The sequence below is a fragment of the Micropterus salmoides genome, unplaced genomic scaffold, assembly GCF_014851395.1.
Source record: "Micropterus salmoides isolate LMB-PRFRI ecotype aquatic unplaced genomic scaffold, ASM1485139v1 Ms_hic_scaffold_6, whole genome shotgun sequence".
Taxonomy (NCBI): domain Eukaryota; kingdom Metazoa; phylum Chordata; class Actinopteri; order Centrarchiformes; family Centrarchidae; genus Micropterus; species Micropterus salmoides.
Window position 1 is genome coordinate 28,132,503 of NW_024044348.1, and position 21,086 is coordinate 28,153,588.

General features: G+C 39.5%; 2 protein-coding genes across 5 annotated transcripts; one reads left to right on the forward strand and one right to left on the reverse strand.

Annotated features, from left to right (window-relative positions):
• Positions 1-236: 236 nt before the first annotated feature.
• Positions 237-9,107, forward strand: wdr93 (WD repeat domain 93). 4 transcript variants are annotated; one of them, XM_038701054.1, is made up of 17 exons: positions 239-455; positions 1,641-1,784; positions 2,073-2,184; positions 2,495-2,696; positions 3,020-3,084; positions 3,173-3,251; positions 3,355-3,440; positions 5,273-5,357; positions 5,469-5,601; positions 5,895-5,965; positions 6,318-6,407; positions 6,577-6,708; positions 7,616-7,823; positions 7,935-7,995; positions 8,090-8,246; positions 8,372-8,552; positions 8,711-9,107. In XM_038701054.1, exons 3-17 carry the CDS (start codon positions 2,113-2,115, stop codon positions 8,817-8,819), a joined length of 1,731 nt encoding a protein of 576 aa, XP_038556982.1. In that variant the 5' UTR covers positions 239-455; positions 1,641-1,784; positions 2,073-2,112; the 3' UTR covers positions 8,820-9,107. The 4 variants fall into 4 exon arrangements, with proteins under 4 accessions (XP_038556983.1, XP_038556982.1, XP_038556984.1 ...); XM_038701056.1 differs by having other exon boundaries at positions 241-455; positions 6,321-6,407; XM_038701055.1 differs by lacking the exon at positions 1,641-1,784 and having other exon boundaries at positions 237-455.
• Positions 9,108-13,761: 4,654 nt separating this feature from the next.
• On the reverse strand, positions 13,762-19,229 carry LOC119889694 (putative gonadotropin-releasing hormone II receptor). Its single transcript, XM_038700483.1, has 4 exons — positions 19,019-19,229; positions 16,800-17,391; positions 16,116-16,320; positions 13,762-14,447 (listed from the first exon to the last, which is right to left on the reverse strand). Exons 2-4 carry the CDS (start codon positions 17,343-17,345, stop codon positions 13,921-13,923), a joined length of 1,278 nt encoding a protein of 425 aa, XP_038556411.1. The 5' UTR covers positions 17,346-17,391; positions 19,019-19,229; the 3' UTR covers positions 13,762-13,920.
• Positions 19,230-21,086: the final 1,857 nt, after the last annotated feature.

A 21,086-nucleotide genomic window follows, 5' to 3' on the forward strand; every position in this document is an offset into this window, starting at 1 on the left:
TAGGTCTATGGATTATTTTTGTCATGCAAATAAAAGTGCCTAGTTCATGGGATGAAATCGAACCCCCAAAACATACAGTTATGAACACAAAAGAACCTTCATTGTTGAACACTGAATAAAACATTACTACTTACAAGGGTTTCTAAGTTGTATTTACTAATGCCTGATTGATCTGTTATTCACAGGAGCAACTTGAATGACTTTCTCAGGGCGTGTAATTAGTTAGTATGTGTATATGAAACAGCAGCGTGTGCCTTATCTCACTACTGATTAGTCTGAATTGTCTGGGTTGGAAGCTGAGACAGAAAACCTCAATTTGTGCATATTCATCTATCGACAGCCGCGTTGGACTCGGTCCAACCGTAACACCGTTGTCATGTCGACCGTGAAACACTAGCTAACCTACACCTTCATAGGGCTGCCGGTGTGAAACTATAAATTAGGGTCAAATTAAGGTAAGACCCCTGGCCAATGATGTGAAATGAAATGCTATTTCGAAGTGACATTATTTTAAGTTCTACCTAACCAAAGATAGTTTTATATTTGTAGCCTAAAGTGTTCACCTTTTCTGTTGTCCTTACTTGTTCACCGTGTTTGTTGTAACGTTAGCTGTTAGCAATAGCTAACTTGTGTGTGAACACTTTTGTGGTGAAATTAACAGAGAATTCAACGAAGTTGCTATTTAATTACAAATACAGCTGCAACATGACTCTTTCTCAGCCAGACCGAGACTGAATGTGATGCACCGATATGGACTGACTTACTCCTCTAACGTTACATTTAACGTTAGTTGTCAACTAGTCGACTATAACGTTAACGATACTTAGTGTTTAACTGTATTGATACAGGAATGTAATACATAGTATACTGGTTATATACTGTATAGTAAAATATAGTAAAGTATACAGTAATGGATGTACGCAATCGTATAAGATGAAATTTATAATAATAATAATAATAATCTTTATTTGTAGAGCACTTTTCAAAAACAAGTTACAAAGTGCTTTAAGTGTAAAGACAATAATACCCAAAAGACAATAATACAAAAACAATACAAGATAAAAGCAAGAAAACACTGAAAAGATTAAAATACACGTTTAAGATAAATATAAAATTAGTAAATAGAATAAAATAAAAGGGATAAAAAGAGTTCACTGACTCAGCCGACCTGATTTCCTCGGGCAGGCTGTTCCAGAGCCTCGGGGCCCTGACAGCAAACGCTCTGTCCCCTTTAGTTTTCAGTCGAGACTCTGGAACAGACAGCAGACCTCTGCCCGAGGATCTCAAGGTACGTGCTGGTGCGTATGGGACTAAAATTTAGTCATATATTATAGTATATTGTATAAAGTATATAGTATAGTACAGCATTGCATAGGATATCAATAATCATCTGGTATAGTATGAGTATTGTATACAAATAGTATTGTAGAGTATGCTACATAATAACTAATAAGCATAATATAATATAAACCAAATATCTAAATTAGTCCAACAGACAATGGAGAGGGAGAATTGTGTGACAGTCCACCTGGGTGGGATGACGTATTGATGTACACAGCTCGTCATAGAGGGATTGAGGGGGGGTTATCCAGGATGACTTTGATTTTAACCTTCATCCTCCTCTCCGCCACTGACCCCAGACTGTCCAGTTCCAGACCGACCACAGAGCTGGCCTTCCTTACCAGCTTGTTAGGTCTCACCAGCCTTGATGCCACCAACCCAGCACGCCACTGTAGAACAGAGAACAGAGCACTGTCTATTAATGACTGGTAGAAGATCTGCAGGTTTGATGCTAATAGCTACTTCTGTCCTTTTATGTAACTAAGACAGGACCTTTACTTGTGATGGGGTATTTTTTATACATTTTTACCATGTGGAACTGGTCCTTTAGATGACTAAAAAATCTCAGTAATTCTTCCATCACTGCGTATGTCTGCATGGTTAGACATAACCTGGGACATTCTTTCTTGCCCAGCTGTTGTGGTGTTGCATCAAATTCAGATGGTTACAGAAAACTAAATGCTTTGCAAGTCAAATGCTTTGTATCAAATTACTTTTTTTTTTGGTTATAGGATGTCCTTGTACACCAGTTAAGGTACCCCAGACTCAGAAATGGAAGCACCTTGCAAAACAGAGACATCCAGAAAGAAAACTTCTACTTTTGAGCTGCCCAGTGTAGCACAGGTAGAGATGGGGAGTTTAAAGTTATCAGGTTATTGCTGGACATTTGTTCATGACAGAGATCATGCTAAATGTCAAATACTTGACAACCCATCAGGCAAAACTCTTACTAAACTGTGTATTATTGAATTATTATTGAATAACGACAGATCAAGTCAAGATTATCTGTGTAGCCCAGTGTCATATGTGTCCAAAAGGCAGTCAAATAAAGTCTTTTTATTCTACAAATTAAAATATATAGGTTATTGAATGAAAACATCAGTGTTTTCCAAATGAAATGTGGGTATCAATTTTTTACTGTCTTATCTGTCAGCTTCCAGAGAGCACCAACTGCCTGGCGTGCTCGGAAGACGGCAGGTACCTCAGTCTGGGTCACTCCCAGGGCTTGTCTGTGTGGTGTGCATCTTCTCTCATCTGTCTTGCAGAGCGGCTGCAGGACAGCTTGGAAATCACATCTACTCAAATGACCAGAATGGCTGAGAATACCTATCTGCTTGGCACTGTTGATGATATGGGTGGGTAGTACACCTCTGATCCACCACCGTGCTTCTCTTCAGCCTCTGTTTATCATCCCTCACCTGCATAGAACCTGTATAGATTGTAAGATTTTCACAAATAAACGAACAGATTGACACTTACTTGGACTCTTGAATTGCTCTAGCTTGATCCTGAAGTCACAAACTAGTGCTGTGCTGAACAGAGACAGTAACACCTGAGAATTAGAGAAAAGAACAGTTAAAACTGGAAAGCCCCACCAGGCCCCCCACCACCTAAAACAGGGTCTTTGTTAAAAATGAATCATCATACTGACATCAGCTGACATCATCTTCCACTGCAGGTGTTGCCAGAGTCTTTGCATATCACTGTGAAGGCATTCACCTCCTCTGTGTTATTAACACCATGGTGCGTATTGTCAGTGTCATATTGTGTTTGTGCACCACCATTCAATAGGAAAAAAATTAACAGGTTCAAAAAATTCTTTCAATATCAGGAGAATATCAACAAAAGGAGCATTTGCTTGACCTTTGAACTATCTGAGGGGGGAGATTATGGAGCTGCATCAATCAGCTGTAAGTGAGGACTACTTTCTGTTTGAGCTTTTTTTATTACGTGATTTTAATGAAAGACTACACATTCAAATTCTGAATCATGTGAATTTCAACCTCCTATCAGGCAACGGCGTTCTTTGGCTCGAGGTCTATCATTTCCCCGCAGAAGCATGGCTGAAGGAATTAGAATTGGCACTATCACAAAAACAGGTATATATACTCAAATGTAATTGGTAGGCTGGTTTGGACATTATTGTGTAGGAGGAATCATATTAGGCATCTTACCAACAGTGAAATTTTATTGTCATTGAGTCTGTGCTTCGTTAAGTTTTTATTTTTATTTAAGTCATTGGTTTTAAATTGAACACAAAGAAAAAAGGAGGGGAGCCATTGAATCTAGAAAAGTGAGAAAATGCTAAAGGTGTGTATAAATACAGGTGCTGGTCATATAATTAGAATATCATCAAAAAGTTGATTTATTTCAGTAATTCCATTCAAAAAGTGAAACTTGGATGTTATATTCATTCATTACACTCAGACTGATACATTTCAAATGTTTATTTCATTTAATTGTGATGATTAAAACTGACAACTAATGAAAAACCCAAATTCAGTATCTCCGAAAATTAGAATATTACTTAAGACCAATACAATAAAAGGATTTTTAGAAATGTTGGCCAACTGAAAAGTATGAGCATGTACAGCACTCAATACTTAGTTGGGGCTCCTTTTACCTGAATTGGCATGGAGTCGATCAGTCTGTGGCACTGCTCAGGTGTTATGAGAGCCCAGGTTGCTCTGATAGTGGCCTGCAGCTCTTCTGCATTGTTGGGTCTGGCGTATCGCATCTTCCTCTTCACAATACCCCATAGATTTTCTATAGGGTTAAGGTCAGGCGAGTTTGCTGGCCAATTAAGAACAGGTATACCATGGTCCTTAAAGCAGGTACTGGTAGCTTTGGCACTGTGTGCAGGTGCCAAGTCCTGTTGGAAAATTAAATCTACATCTCCATAAAGTTGGTCAGCAGCCCAGCACCCCAAACCATCACTGACTGTGGAAACTTTACACTGGACTTCAAGCAACGTGGATTCTGTGCCTCTCCTCTCTTCCTCCAGACTCTGGGACCTTGATTTCCAAAGGAAATGCAAAATTTACTTTCATCAGAGAACATAACCTTGGACCACTCAGCAGCAGTCCAGTCCTTTTTGTCTTTAGCCCAGGCGACACGCTTCTGACGCTGTGTCTTGTTCAAGAGTGGCTTGACACAAGGAAAGCGACAGCTGAAACCCATGTCTTGCGTACGTCTGTGCGTGGTGGTTCTTGAAGCACTGACTCCAGCTGCAGGCCACTCTTTGTGAATCTCCCCCATATTTTTGAATGGGTTTTGTTTCACAATCCTCTCCATGGTGCGGTTATCCCTACTGCTTGTACACTTTTTTTCTACCACACCTTTTCCTTCCCTTCGCCTCTCTATTAATGTACTTGGACACAGAGCTCTGTGAACAGCCAGTCTCTTTAGCAATGACCTTTTGTGTCTTGCCCTCCTTGTGCAAGGTGTCAATGGTCGTCTTTTGGACAGCTGTCAAGTCTGCAGTCTTCCCCATGATTGTGTAGCCTACAGAACTAGACTGAGAGACCATTTAAAGGCCTTTGCAGGTGTTTTGAGTTAATTAGCTGATTATAGTGTGGCACCAGGTGTCTTCAATATTGAACCTTTTCACAATAATCAAATTTTCTGAGATACTGATTTGGGGGTTTTCATTAGTTGTCAGTCATAATCATCTAAATTAAATGAAATAAACACTTGCAATATATCAGTCTGTGGAATGAATGTATACATTATACAAGTTTCACTTTTTGAATGGATGGAATTACTGAAATAAATCAACTTTTTGATGATATTCTAACTATATGACCAGCACCTGTATATAATGGCATAAAGAGCACAAAAAGACTTGGACTCAGTGTTATCTGAGGAAGAGCACTAAGCTTGAAACGTGTTGCAATCCAGAGTAGCTGACAGGATTTTTTTTTATCCTTAGGACCCAAACTTCTCTGGAGATGTGGATGTGAAATGGTCTCCAGTCGCAGTCAAGATAAAAATCAAGCCACCCAAAATACCAGCGGGTATAATTTTACCTGGACCAAAAATGTAGTGTGGTATAATTGAAGTAAAACAGCATGAGCATGCCAAATACAGCCGAGTAAATATCACATCATGTTTCTGCTATTTTGCAGGGCTTGAGGTCTTGCAGATGGCAGACTTTTTGACACACAGTTTGGCTCTGGACAGAGACACCAGCAGCTGTTACCAATGGGAGGAACTTGGGTGTTTCAATACAGATGCAGGAAAAACAATTGAAAGCCCAAGGTACAATAAACTATACAAAAATACAATCATCATTTCACAACTGAGCTAGTTCTGTTGTAGTTTTAATACACAACATAATTACGTAATACATACATGGGCTTTGATTTAAGTATTTGCATGAAATGTGTTTGAGTCTTTTAAGTATTTTATTTGTTTTTTGGTCAGACCCCCTGACTTCAACCCACCTTCTGAAACCTTAGTTGGGCTAATATTGACAATATTGCCTGTAAATAAATAATTTTATGTAATTCTCAGCCTTCTTCTTGTCTCATGTTGCACTGATTCTTTTTCAGACGTTGCACCCACCACTTTCTTCTGCCTTGTGCTCAGTTTCCTGGTGAAAGTAAAGCAAAGTCTCAGCCAGGTTTGTAATGGAGGAGGGAGGGTGCTGGCTTCTCCAGTATTTGAAATTTGAGTGTTGAATATGTGAACTTTCCATGATAAAGAATAATTTAATACAGTTGCCCAGCACAGTTTCAGAGGCATTCCCACAAAACCATGTGACAGAATAATAGATCATAATCAGGGACTTTCTGTTTTACTGAATAACCTTTGGAGAATTGCAGATTGACAGGCACAAGGGTATACCCCTACTAATGAATTCCTGTGGATTACATCCCTCATATTCATTCAATCCTTTCTAAACGCATTTTCAAGTCTGTGGTGACAGGCTATGCTCCTATTAATGTCATCTTTAATTTCTGACCTTTTCTCAGCAGGATTGCCTGTTGCTGTCTGTGTGTGGTGGAGTGGCAGCCATAATCTTCTTCAGTATTTGCTGAAAAAAACACCTAAGAACAAACCAGGTATAGGATATTTATTTGTTCATTTATTTGACATGAATTTGCTAGAGATGCTCAAAACCGCATCTTTAAAATGTGGTCCCGCTTGTGAAGAGCTCACGTGTACGGTGCTTTTTTCTTTGTAGAGGACAGGCATACATTTTTGGTTTTGACCCTTCTCTTTTTGAGGCAGATGTGGAACCCATGCCAGATGTGTTGTGGCCAAATGAACAGGAAATCCTCTGCTCTGCTGTTAGTAGATGCACCCATTACATAGCTCTTGGGCTCGATGGCGCTTTGGTGTGTGTCTCGGACAGACAATCTGGTGAGCAAATCTTATGGTGAGGTATCTCTAATATTTCAGCAAATCTGACCCCAGTGTCATTTAGCTGTAGCCAGAGCTCATACGCAGTATAGAATTTGATTAGTAATTTCCAGGTGTGGATAAGTTTTTCATGGTGTTTGGAGCAATTCTAATTTACGACCTCCAAGCGTTCCAGGTGCACAACGCCAAATGTCCAAAAAAACGTGACCGAGACAAACTGACATGCAACTGAACCTTCAGCAATGTCCTTGGTGTTAATTAAAAAGATAGCCGTTTTTAATGAAAACAAGTGACAAAGATACGATACTCGTGTTCACGTCTAGCTACATTTGTAGGTAACCTGCGAAAGTAAGTAAATGTAGTATATTTCCTAATGTTTTCAAATTTCCCTGAATAACTTTTGGGCAGAGAAGATTAGATTTTAGAAGATTTTAGAGATTATTTGTCATAAACCAGCTACCTAATTGGTGACATGTTGACACAATTTATATGCAGAAATTATATAACAGATATTGTAAATTTTAATTAACACAACAAGAAAGTGTCAAGAGGCGTCTTCTTCAACAAGTCAGTTACACTAGCATACTGTTAGGTCTGTGTTCTTAGTGCTTCTGTGGTTCAATGCCCCCCAAACACTCGCACACATCAAAGCATGACTCAGTGAATTCTATCAAGCTCTCAGTTAATCGTGAGATATATTTAGAATTTCACCGAAAGAATGTTAATTGGTTAGCGATAATAAGGCTGAATCAGTTTGTGGGAAGATGTAATGACACTTCATGTGTGTTTGTGAGTGACTGACAAGCTATTAGCCAAGCTTACAGCCATTTCTGCTTGTTAGAGGTTTGTAATATAAACAAGGTCATGGCTTGTTTGATTCGCTTTCATTTTCTTGTCTTCCCTGCAGGCTCTCCATTGTGTGTTGTCTTAGTGTCAGCAGCAGACAGTGCCTTCTTCAGAATGCAGTTTGTGGATTATTGGCCTGTGTCTGCTAATGATTCCCAGACTTTTACTGCAGCAAAAGTCCATCTTTTGGTGCTGTGTAAAAGTGGAGCAATTCATACAGTAACCACAGGGCGAGGGACACAATCCTGCACAATGCAGCTGACTGAAAGGTCTGTGTAATACATACATATTTACATATTTTATTTATACATGCAATACATTATAAATGCAATCATATTGCATCAGGCAAAACATTTTCACACATTATTTCCTATCTACAGGCCAAAAGACAGCAAGGACCTCCCAACTGTCACTATATCAGTGCCTTTCCTGCAGAGCTTGGTAAGAACAAGAAGTTAGTAACTGAGTTTAGTTCATAATACAAAATTTCTAAAACTTACAGTATTTTCTACTTTATTTTTCTTGCCTCAACTAGTCGCTTGTGGTGCAAAGAAATGGAAAAATGTTCCTCCAAGATGTCATCAACAAAACCACTGTGTGCTTCTTGATTCCTCCCACAACTCATGTGATTGCTACTCCCTGCACTCCTGTTTATGCTCTGAACACCAGACAGCAAACTCTGTTCATAAAAGGTAAACGCAAAGCCAAATGTTTGATTTGTTTTGCATTACGTCATAGGAAAGTTACACAACGTTACACAACGTTACACAAAGTTACGCAAAGTTACATGAAATAGAACTTTCATTGTCTTACACAGGTGACCAGGACCCCAGCTGCGGTGCTTCTTCTAAAGACAGAAGCCAGAGTCAACTTTTCATCTTCTGTTTCGGAGAGTCTGACATCATTAAGGAGTACAATGTTTCACAAACAAAAACAAAACAAAAAACATTGAGCTGTGTCACTTTCGAGGAAACCTGCAATTTCTACCTTCAGCAAAGGTTGGCAAAGGCATTTTTTGTGTTTTAATGGCACCATAATCTGAATATATTGTGTACAGTAATTTTTTATGTGTTCGCTTGATGAGTCAGCCCAAAAAATTCATATTAGCATGTTAAACTAGTGTCTTGTCATGTGTTTCCTGTATTTTCATGTGCAGAGCACTGTCTGTGGATGAAAGGAACAAAGCAATAATGGAGACCTGGAAGCAGCTGCAGGATACTGCAGTGATGGTACAACATAGACATAGCAGAGCTGCAGCCAGCTGAAGAACTGCAACAGATTAATTTCGGTACTTTTGTATGTGTGCATGTACATTTTAATTTATAGCACCTTTACTGCTCTGCTCTCCTTGACACAGATTATTACACACAGATGTAATTTGCCATGTGAAATTGCTGCAATTAGCGCAATATAGTGTATATGTTTTTTTTTTCCTTTTTGTTAAGTGAATGGATGCTGTTGTAAACTATGCATTCCAGACTTGACACCCCTTTCGCACCTAATAAAGATATAAATTATATACTGAGCAGTAAATAAAGAAACATTGCAAATAATGAAGTATGATATTTAAACAATGAGGGCAGTACACATTAAAGTAAAATGAATAAAACCATAGTAAAATCTAAACCTGCAGTGTGGAGCCTTTGTCTCCCCTTCTGGCAGTGAGAGTGATTTAGGGCTAATTTGAGAGTAATTGACTATTTGGATTATGAATCACAAAATTACACAATGCCTCTAATTTAGCTATCAGCTTTTAAATTAAACTTGAGTTTGTAACAATCAAGACAACAAAATGAATACTGCTTACAAAAATACATCTTTTAATGAATGTTTCTGCTGCAGCAACAGAAAGTTCCACTGAAATCAAGTCCTGTCACGAACCAAACAGGTACATACATTAACTAACCAGCACTCATCTGAGCAGCTGAAGTGCTGTTAACAAGACATGTCATTTATCTAGTGACTAGAATAGCTTACACACCAGTACTGCAACACACCAGGACAAACTGACACTATATTTATACATGGTGGAAAACTTAACTTGCAGGGGACTAATAATAACGAAAAGTATGAAATTGTTTGGTCTTGTGCACTCAGCAGCAACACATTCCCCAGCTGTAAACGTTGCCGTGAGCGATTCAGAGATATTTACGTGGTGCTGATAGGCTTAACCAGCATTGTGTGAACTCATTTGGTAAGTGCTTGAATGTACCATTTATGTACAAGTCCCGCGCGCAGTAAATGCCATGGTAATTAGATCAAACGTTGCAGGACTGTGTCCGTTGTTTATGGTAACTCATAACATGATTGAGGGAGAATAAGCTGCTGAAGTATTTTGTTTTGATTGTCAATTGATTATCTTACAGCCACTCATTGAATCAGCGGCTCTGCCGGTTAAATGCACTATACAAGAGAGGAAGCTCTTGTTTAATACTGTCTCACATGTCCAGATGTGACTGAACTGATTTGATGCACTGATCTTGAATTTGCCAACTGGTGAAAAAGTAATGGCATTATGTTTGTATCCCCACCCCATCTGTAATATGGATTTTAGTGAATCTATTCAGGCCCTATTTAGTCACAGCATGTTGCCATTTTTTTGCCTTCAGGGTCCTAGAATGCTTAATTTTTCAGAAGACACAAAACAACAAGGTGCAGAGATTTTTATAGTCTGTCATGCAACAGTCTTTAAAAAATACTCATTCAGGGCTTTGACTGTCTATACTGAGAAAGAGGTATGTACTTTTGTACCTAAACATACCACTGATAAAGTTTATAATTTAAAGGAGCTATATGTAGTTTTTCAATGTAATCACTTAAATTAAAATACATTTTTTTCTGCCTTTTTTGTCAATGGGCTGTAGCCTCACTTGAAGCACGCGCATGTTTTCTCTGTTGTTTAGGACAGCCACTATTCTGCTTTTAATTGTGAGATTTTTGTTTATACTAGCCTATAAGGCCCCATCCACACTACTCCATTTTAGTTTACAAACAGAGAATTGAAACAAAAACGATCTCAATCCACAGCAGTGTTTTAGCAGCGTATCAGAGTTGATCTCCGTCTACATTAAGACGACTGGACTGGAAACGCACATCTATTGGCCGTTCAGGTACACTGGACATGTGGTGTAAACATGAAGTAGATGGTGAAAGAATAAAGTAATGCAGATGAAGAATCAGACCAGATTCTTTTTTTACATGGACCAATAACAAACTGGGACTGTTACTGAACATCAGAAAACAGACTGGGAGTATGTGCAAAGTAAATGGCAACATGCACAGTGGCCTATAAGTGTAGGCAGATAGGCCTAAGTGTTATTTGCACGGTACAGAATATTTTAATAAAAATACCAACTCAAAAACTCTGTCAGTAGCATCGTGTTTCTGCTTTGCATGACTTATAAGACCCAATCAGAGAGCCGAGCGTAAGTGTCTGCGTCATCATTTCTAAAGTCCTCCGTTTTTGCCCGTCTTCACTAAAACGCCCTCCAGAGTTTCGAAATGCAAAGCCAGGTTGGCAGCATTTCCAAACTTCTCCGTTTTAGGTCTTCGTTTTCACCGTTTTAGTCTGGACGGGAGGTGCAAACGTAGCAAAAGGTCTCTGTTTTAATTCGAAAATGCAGTTGTGTGGATGGGGCCCAAGGATGCAGGCAGGGCAGTCAGCTAATGTGATGTTAGATTTATTGTCGTTTTACTGTATTCACGTCCACAACTTCTCCACCTGTCAGTCGCTGTAACTAAGTGACCCACATAATATACAATACTGCGACATAACGTACTGGACAACAACACAGAGGAAAACCTATTCACTACAGTAACGTTACTTACTGTTTAATTGTTCAGTCTAACTTACTAACATTAATACTATGAGTATTGTGCTGATATGCGGCTCACTGCGCTATATGAAAGGTACGGAGCTGGTGTTGATCTGCCTCTGAGCCGGGAACGTTGAAGTAACAGAGCCTGAACATGCCTGGAGAAAGGCCGCAGCCTATGGTTCGAGCAGACGTACGAGCACACACCTGTTTGTCATCTTAAAACCACACCACTAGCGGCCGCTGAAAACTACATATTGCCCCTTTAATCGAATTTTTGACCCCCTGAGACATCATCCCAATATGTAGCAAGATGTAAAGTAAATAATCAGTAACTTTCAGTTCTAAAGGCATTTTTTAGCAATAAAGCAAAAGCAGAAACTCTGCGGAGAAATGGGCTTGGTGGGCAGCATTAGTAGCTGAGTGCTCGTTTAAGTCTGATAAACGGACACTCAAATTCATGGTTGCATAATCAGCTAGTGAATAATGTCTATATTTATTAAGTGCCAGGGTAACAGTAAATTAGATGAAAATAGGCGAGACGGGCTCACAGAGTTGGAAGATCTTAATCCATCAGACAGCATATGGTTCATGTATAACCAATCACCCATGTTCAGCTGTATAATTATTCCTGTGTGGCTCCCTGTCTGAGTTCAGATTGGTTGCAGAACAATAATGGGAATTCATGTGACACAATGTATTTGTGGTGTTCGTTTCACTGAGCGCTTTATCGACATTGCTGCATGACTGAATTCTACCTTCACCAGTCGTATCAGATCATACTGTCAGTCTGGTCTCTCTGGCAAAAGGAACTGATACTGATTTTAATATGTGCCCAAAAGCCTCATTTGAATTTCTAAAAAGCTTTAATGAGGGTCAATGCCAAAGTACCACAGTCATTGAGAGCAAAATCAAAGCACAGGTGGTCTATACAAACAGCTCGAAATGTGTTACTGTCAACATCAGATTTGTACTGGGAAAAGTAATCAGTCAGTAAAAGCAATGAAGCCATGGCCCTAAATTTAAACTAAGAACCTGCAATGAGACTTTATTCATTTGGGATGTCATCGTAATAAGCCATGAGCTCCCCTAAAAACATGAGTTGTGAAATTATTTGTTAAATGTTTCTGTTTTTGCCATGTATTTCTATTTTTCTGTATCTTCATCATCATGGTTCGTGCGTAAAATTAGGATACTATTGATTTAAGACTGACGCATGGGAGATTCATCACTAATTCATGTTAGTAAAGATACTGGCGTGCATGCTCTGACAGCAAGGCAGCAGCAATAGGTTCCCTGAAAATGAGCTCCACCAAAAGCCATGGCATGGTTCACACACTGCTCATGACAGCGGCAGGTATTTAGTTGTCTGGAAACTGTCTGCCTCTGAAGCTAAATGACGACCTGTTGAACAGTTGAAAGCTACAAAAGCCCAAAGTGGAACTTTGAGTTTATTTTGTTACATAAAGATCAATGAATGCTCTGGGAACTTGTACTTGCCATTTTTCACAATAGACCAAGCGGTTTATCAAGAAAATTATCGACTGATGATTATGAAAATAACAAAATAATGAAATGTCATATTTAAAATCAGGACCCCTTTCCTGGTCCTGTACGCTGTATTTATCTTGAAATGATTTGGTGTACTCAATTTCACATTCAGGAAGAGTTCATGTGTGCAGGAAATGTTTATGAAAGATGGGCAATCCAGGAATCAATTTAGATAATGGATTAAGATAGATAAATTTCTCATCTCAGTCTGAAATTATGTCTTGTAGCCACAGTAGAATGTGACCTAGATAAGACCTGGAGGGCTGAAACACACTCCTGTTCTTACTGCTGGTTTTCACAATCTGCCCAGATTAAATACCTTTTCAAGCTACATTATTTATTTATTTTATTAAAATGCAAGTTGTTGTGATTGTCAGTGAGTCATGTGTATAGTAAATGTTGCTCAATAAATCCTATTCCTTAGCCAATTACATACAGTTTTAATACACTTCTTCTAAAATGACATGTTAGCCAATCTCACACTTTTAGGTTCATCTAATAATCGGATGGCATGATATAGCCACTGAAGCTGAACCTACCTGTCTCAAACATTGTTCTCAACAAAATAAGAAAGCCCATCTTTTTTCAACAGAGAGTGGCTCGTCACTGAGCACCCCCCTCATGGATCCTACTGCTACACGTCACTACATATTTAGAAGTGTATTTGAATTAGAGCTCTGCACAGAAATTACATGGCATTGCTGTGAAAAAGGAATTTGAATGTGTACAATTGCAGTTATATGTGTGAATTGCTTCCAACCTCACAGGCCTGGTCATTGTTTTAACTGGCAACGTTTCCTTTAGCAAATGATTCACAATACAGACACTGAAAATCCTGGTGAATACATTTAATTCAAGATGACCACAAGTTACAATTTACAGAGCACTAAACATGTATTTTTCAAGGAATACAGGACACAGACAGTCAGACACTGAATACATCTGAATAAATTAAAAGCAGTAGTTAAAATTGTCAGAGAGCCTCCACTCTGCACCCTCCTCAGATGATGCTCTCAGTGCTGGACTGGTTTGGATCTCTCTCTGCATCATTGTATGCTGTTAAAAAGCTGCTTCTTGGTGACATCGACTCTGCTTTGCTGTGGTTCTCACTGCACATCATGAACCTCTCCTGGCTGGCAGGGCTTGCCTCTCTCTTCAGTGTCAAAGAGTTGGCAGCACAAGTGAACGATCCGGTTATAACCGTGTTATTATCCAGGTCAGACGCCGTGGTGGCATTGCAGTAATACCTTCGGAGCCCCTTTCGGAAGTGTATGGTAAACAGGCCATAGATGACCGGGTCCAGGCAGGCATTGACAAGGCCAAAGATGAACAGGATGTGTGTCAGTGAGTGGGAGACCTTCCCCTCCAGGTCATCAGGGAAGAACCAGTACCACAGTCCCAGCAGGTAATATGGAGTCCAGCAGATAATAAAAGCCGAAACAATCACAATACTCATTTTTAGAGTTCTCATCCGGGCTCTGGGGATGTTGTTCTTCGAACGCCGCAAATGCATTTCATTGGAGGGCACTGGGAGAAGAGCAGATGACAGAACAGACAACTGGCTTTTTAATGTGACGGATGTTTAGCAGGCATATTATTTCACCATTAGTGTGTTAGCATGCTAAGAAAAATTTGCTAATTAGCACTAAACACAAAGTCAATATTGCAAGTACATAGTCAGAAATCAAGTAAAGAATGAATTAAGGGATCACCCATGTCACTAAACATCCTCTGACTACGATGGATATCTGTACCAAATTTCATGGCAATTCATCCAATAGTTGTTGAGTAGGGGTGTGCGTAATGTACAGCGTAAGTTACAGTGGCCAGGGAATAAAGACTACAGCTTCTCAATACTAAAGCGGAGCTCCAATGTGTTGCTTGCCAACTGTTAAAGAAAGCGTAAAGAGGGTTAGCCCCGAAGTTAGCATTTTCGGCCCTGGATAAAAACAAATTCTCCCCTGTGCTTCCCGACTACAGCCTGGGAGCCGAACAGGATTGGTTAACAACGGGATATTTAAATGTGTTATGTATTTAAAACTGAAGAATTTAAAGAGGTGGTATTATGCTCATTTTCAGGTTCAAAATTCTATTTAGGGGTTGTACCAGAACAGGTTTACATGGTTTGATTTTCAAAAAACGCCATATTTTTTGTCATACTGCACATTGCTGCAGCTCCTCTTTTCACCCTGTGTTGAAGGCTTCGTTTTAGCTACGGAGTGATACATCTTGTCTCTAAATGATCTTTGTTGGGAGTTGCACATGCGAAGTTCCTAGTTAAGGACTACTACTACCAATCAGAAGGTTGGAGGGTAGCTAGTGTTTGGAAGGGAGAGGAGTATGTGCTGCAGCACAGTGTTTTTCGGGCTTTGGGCTTTTTCACTTTGCTAACCTATTACATGCACAAAAAAGGTATATAACTCATTAAGGAGAGGGAAAAAGCCAAAAAGTATAATACCACTTCTTTAAGTGAAAACATTATAAAAACACTGAAATCACCAGCGCAAGTATTAATGATATCAAACTGTGCAAGTATGAGTAAACAATTTCATCTGTCACTGTATTAGCTGTGAGTTCTGTCGTATCTGTTGTCTTAGTGGCTTTGATTCTGTCATCATTGTAGCAGTGTTTGAACCAGTGTTTTTGTGCTGGTACCTCGGCTAGTTTAAGTTATTATCGTAGATACATAGCGCACACCCCTATGAGACATGTCACTAAAATGCCCCAAAATGTAAACCTCCTGGTGGTGCTAGAGAAAAAACAAACATAGTAAGTGCTAATTATCCTCTGGGGAATGTGAATTTCATGGCAATCCATCAGATAGTTTTTGAGATATTTCAGTATGGACCAAAGTGGCGGACCAACTGCTCGAGCAACAGCAGCGAATAATCCACAGAATACACTGTTAACAGTTCAGACAACTATCTCTTAGGTAGATTTATTACAACTGTGCACAACGGGGTCTGTGGACTATTCAGAGTAACCAGGACTGCAAAGAAATATTTTTCAATGCTGCTCATATCAGTACAATGGATGTGATTCCAGTCAGCTCTACAGCATTAAACCACCTAACAAACACAGCCCAGCTTTTATCAATGTGCATCTACTAATAAAAGGGTCAAACAAACTGTGCAGCAGCAGTTATGTAAATGCTAATTACTGAACATGCAGAGCTCAGACTCCATTTGAACTTACAGTTGTCCTTTTTCAGTCGTTTGGAGATCTCACAGAAGATCCTGGTGTAGCAGGTGATCATGATGACCAGTGGAAGCAGGAACAGGCAGGAGAAAGTGAACATGTTGTAGGCAGTTTCATGCCAGTGAGTGACAAAACTTCCAAGTGTGGTACACTGAGTGAAGTCCTTGGGATGAATGATGGTTACGTTGTGAAAAAGGAATATCTAGGGAGGGAAAGGAACAATAAATAGAAAGCATTTCAATCGTGTGTTTGTTGGCCATATAATCATTCAGTGATAAATTTCCCTTTGATTTGGTCTCTTTGTGGAATTTGATTACCATAATAAATTAAATAAAAATCAAGCCAGCTATATTCTTCAATGTTTGGATGGGCATGTATGCAAACACATTGAATAGAAACTTTCCTCGCTAATGGGATCACCATTTATTTCAGACTAATGGTGGGAGGACTACTGGCAGCCAAACCTTTCATACTTTTTCATTTCACACAGTTTTTGTGGAAAGGATTATTTCTGGAACAGAGATTGTAAATCACAGGATATAAAACATTTGTGTAAAAAACTTAATCCAAACTAAGAATTATGTCACAGTATAGAAAGTAGCCATGTTCATATTAGACAGGATATGTGTAATGAAAGCCTGACCTCTGGCCCGCGTCGTCAGCTGGGTTACCAGATCTTACCTGAGGGACTGACAGCACGACACTCATGCACCACGCTACAGTCAGCATGACTCTGTTCCTCTTTCTGGCCTTAGTGATAGCCAGAGGGTTGAGGATGGCTGACTGCCTATCCAGACTGATCACCACGGTGACAAAGGCGCAGGAGTACATCGCCTGCAGCTTAAGAAACATCAATAGCCTGCAAGCAAAGTCCCCAGCGAGCCACTGCACTGTGATGTTCCACACGGCATCCACAGGCATCACAATGAAGGTCACTAGCAGATCAGCCACCGTCAAGTTGATTATCAGCACTGTGACGTGGGACTTACGCTTCCCATCGCTGTGTGCTGCCCACAGCACAGCCAGGTTGCAAAAGGCTGATATGCCACAGAGAATACAGGTGATTATCACTCTGACTTTGGCTGCTGTGGTGAACGTGGGCAGCTGCAGGGTACCGCTTCCCGCTGTCCAGTTACAAGGAGGCGTGGAGCAGTTGCAGCTGGTGTTCAGTTGGTCGGTCATTAACTGATACATGGTCGCTGCAGAGTTGCACGGAGTGGTGTTCATTTTCTGACACTCGCAGAGGAAGAAACATTCTGCACATCCATCAGCGCTGGTAATAAGAGTGAAGCAGAAAGAGAGAATCAACAAGGTACAAGACGGATGAGTCAGAGGCCATGAAGTGGGCAAAGATCATCCAAACACATTTGTGTAGTGGGAGAAATACAAACATCCCATCAATGAATAAGACAGCGGCTCATCAAGAGGAAGTATTATGCACATATGGGAACCTCATTTGCACTGCAATTCAGTGAATTGGAAAGATGGAGCGTGAGGATTATGTATACAGTACATTAAAGTACACATTGGTGGTGGGTGCAATGACTTTCCCCCCTTCGTGCGGAAGCGCGTTGGGTATCTGTGTTTTCAAGTGCATGTAATAGTTCTAATATTAACAGTTTAAAATCAATCGTATTTTTCCTTATTAATTCATAAAATTTATAAATAAATTTCATTATTATAATAACAATATTCATTTCAAAATCAACAACTGTTTAAAAAATAAAAACATGAGGTCAGCATGTCACTAATCTTTGTGGTGAGGGGCCACACAAAAACTGTTTCACAATAAATTGCAATAAACAAAAAGTCATCTTTTAAATTTGTGATTTGAAATGCAAACAGGACACGATTTCAGCCGACTGGGCCTTGTTCAGTGCTTGAAAGCCTCTGTGCTATATGTGGTGCCTACACCTGCACAGCAAAGCAGAGCTTTGTCACTGACATTAGAGGGATTCTGTTAATACAAACACCACATCATGGATGATCTGGCTGGAAGTGTTTCTGAGGGATAGCTAGTAAAATAAACTTTAGGCCTTTTTGAGATCATTCTAGGAGAGAGAAAAAAATTGTGTCATGACTGCCCCAACCCATTTGCCTTGAATGTTTTATTTCCTCCTCTTGTTTAATGTCATAAAAGAGGAGCTATTATGACATGATGGTAGAATAGTCATTTTCACTCTCTCTTTCTCTCTCTTTCTCTCTCTTTCTCTCTCTTTCTCTCTCGCAGTTTTCAATTCAGTTCAATTCAATATGCTTTATTGGCATGAATTTTTAGGTTAAACAATGTTGCCAACGCAGTTTGCAGCAAAATCACAAAGTTTACATTTTGAATATAACATAACAAGAATTAATGCAATCATGATGATTCAGTTATTATTATAATAATTAGGTAGAAAACTCTCCCTCCCTCTCTGTCTCTCTCTCTCTCTCTCTCGTTTGACATTTCTCCAATTTTGATATAAGCAAAGACTGAAATTATTTGACGAGGCTCAACATTTTCTGTTAATAATCAACCCCAAAAGATTATTTTAAAAATGATAACCGCACTCTCACATGACATTCAAATGTCTCCCAGTGATACTATAAGTGCAGCAAATATGACTTGGCCTATTACATTTTCTTGTTCTGCAGTGAGATCATACCGAATAAGCCTACAATTTAAAACTGATAACCTGCTCTACAGATGGCATTTTGAAGGATGTACCGATTTTATCAACACATGTAGAAAAACAAAGCCATTTCCATTAAATTGTGTGTACACTGCGCATAGTTTCTTTTATTCCCACTTACGACACTAAATGTGCGTGCATCCCCAAACCACATTAAAAACCAAACCATATGACCAATATCTATCATGTTCCCTGAAACTACAGGAAGCTTGGTGCGTAAAAACTTACGTGCAGTGGAGATGGATGTGGGTTTAGCTTTTTGCGTAGTTCTGGGACGCCAAGTATTTAAAAATCACAGCAAGACGGAGGCTTCGTCTGTGTTCTGGTCCGTTTGTTTTCCATAGGTAGGCTGCTGTAAGTTCTGCAACAGAGCAGGTTCACCGACACCTACAACAGCTGTCCAGCTCTTTTGCTATCCAGTGCGTCCTGTGCTCTTCCAGCCGCGCCACCTTTTCCACATACCAATCAGAGTCGTGCAACATAAACCCCCGGGGTGTGGTCTGACCTCAAGTCCATATTCGCTGACATATTTGTTAGAAAAGAAAATAACTGCATGTGATGGCGAATAAACCATGATTGATGATCACCAAGGAAAAAAAACACAAATCATCTTATTCATTTATTTTTTAAATGTAATTATGAAATCACAGTTTAGAATGTGTCTGTCATGTGTGAAATCATCCAGTAAAAGCTACAGTATTACATAAGGTATGATTCATGAGATAGGACCCAGGCAGCTACAGAGCTGCTTGAAAAAACAATATTCTTTTTGACCATGAGAAACATGTCTGCAAACAACAAGAGGATCTAAGTCTGTCAGCTGAATCTGGAGGTTGTAGAGAATGTGGTATATTTTTAAGTTACAAAGACCGTAAATCTAAGCTAATCATCATCACAAATGGAGATGGAGTTTTGAGCAGTACTTATCTGACATCAGGTTAATGGGGCCAGACAAGAAGGAGGGAAATGTTTGGGACATTTTGGGAAATGGGCTTATTCGCTCTTTAGCCAAGAATCAGATGAACACTAATACCACTCTGTATGGTAAATGTAGCCAGAGGTGATTAGCTTAGCATAAAGACTAGAAACAGGGGGGAAATGGCTAGCCTGTCCATGTCCATAGGTTACAAAATCCACCCACCAGCAACTTCTGAAGTTCACTAATTAACACATTGTATCTTGTTTGTTTAATTCGTGTTAAAACAGAAGTACGAACATGACAATGTGTCAGACCATTTCAAGGACAGCAGCAGTTGCCCTGCAACAATTTTCACTTCTTGGTTTTTGTACAGAATTACCAAATGAGGTGTAACATATAAATTTGTGAGCTTTAGAGGTGCTGACAGCTGGATTTTGTTGCATTTAGACAGAGCCAGGCTAGCTGTTCTCCCCCTTTTCCCAGCTTCTGGCTGTAGCTTCATATTTACCATACAGACAATCTTTTTATCTCACTGTAGGCAAGAAAGAGTATTTCCCTAAATGTCAAACGATTGCTTTATGTCAAACTTTAGAGCTGACTCACATCTATATGGATCTTTACAAATGCATTTCTCTGGCAGAGGTTTGCCCTCTGGGAGCCATCTACTTTGTCTAATAAAATGGTTGCAGAGATTTAATAAATAAGTTGGAGAAAACATATCTACTGCTCTGTTTCCACAGTTGAACACAGGTCAACGCATGGAGGAGAGGTGACAGGGATTAACTGAAGCGGTCTCTTAACTTCTCACAGCACATTCATCCTCCTTATCCGTTTCAAAGCAAAAGAGTGAGGCTCTTAGTCAAGCCATAATTAACACAGTGAAATGCGAGAAACTGAAACAAAGAATTTATGGGTGAGCACGGGTAAAAACTTGGGGCTGTCTCTTCTGTCTCCCATTATTGTGTGATTTATTCACTAAAAATGTCAATGTCTGGTCTAACTGCTGTTGTAAGCAGGTCCCTCTTTTTTGTTGCTAGGAGAAAAAAAAACGAATTAATGTTGCATCTGCTTTCTGCTTTCCTTCCCCCTTTATCATCTCATGACCCTTCATGATGGACCTTGTGACCCCTCGGTCAGCATGTCCACCGCTGTTGTATAAAATGACTAAAAACTAGTTATACAATGTGACTACAGTAGTATTGTAGATTTTAGAGTGGTATTAGACAGTAGATTTTCTCAACTCTAACTATTGTCTGAGTTAATGTATTTTTCACACAGTCTTCAGTGTCAGGAGACATTGTAGTGGACCAACAGTGTGGATTTGTGCATTTTATATTAAATAATTTGGAGACTCAACTCCTCTTTTCTCTCCCAGAG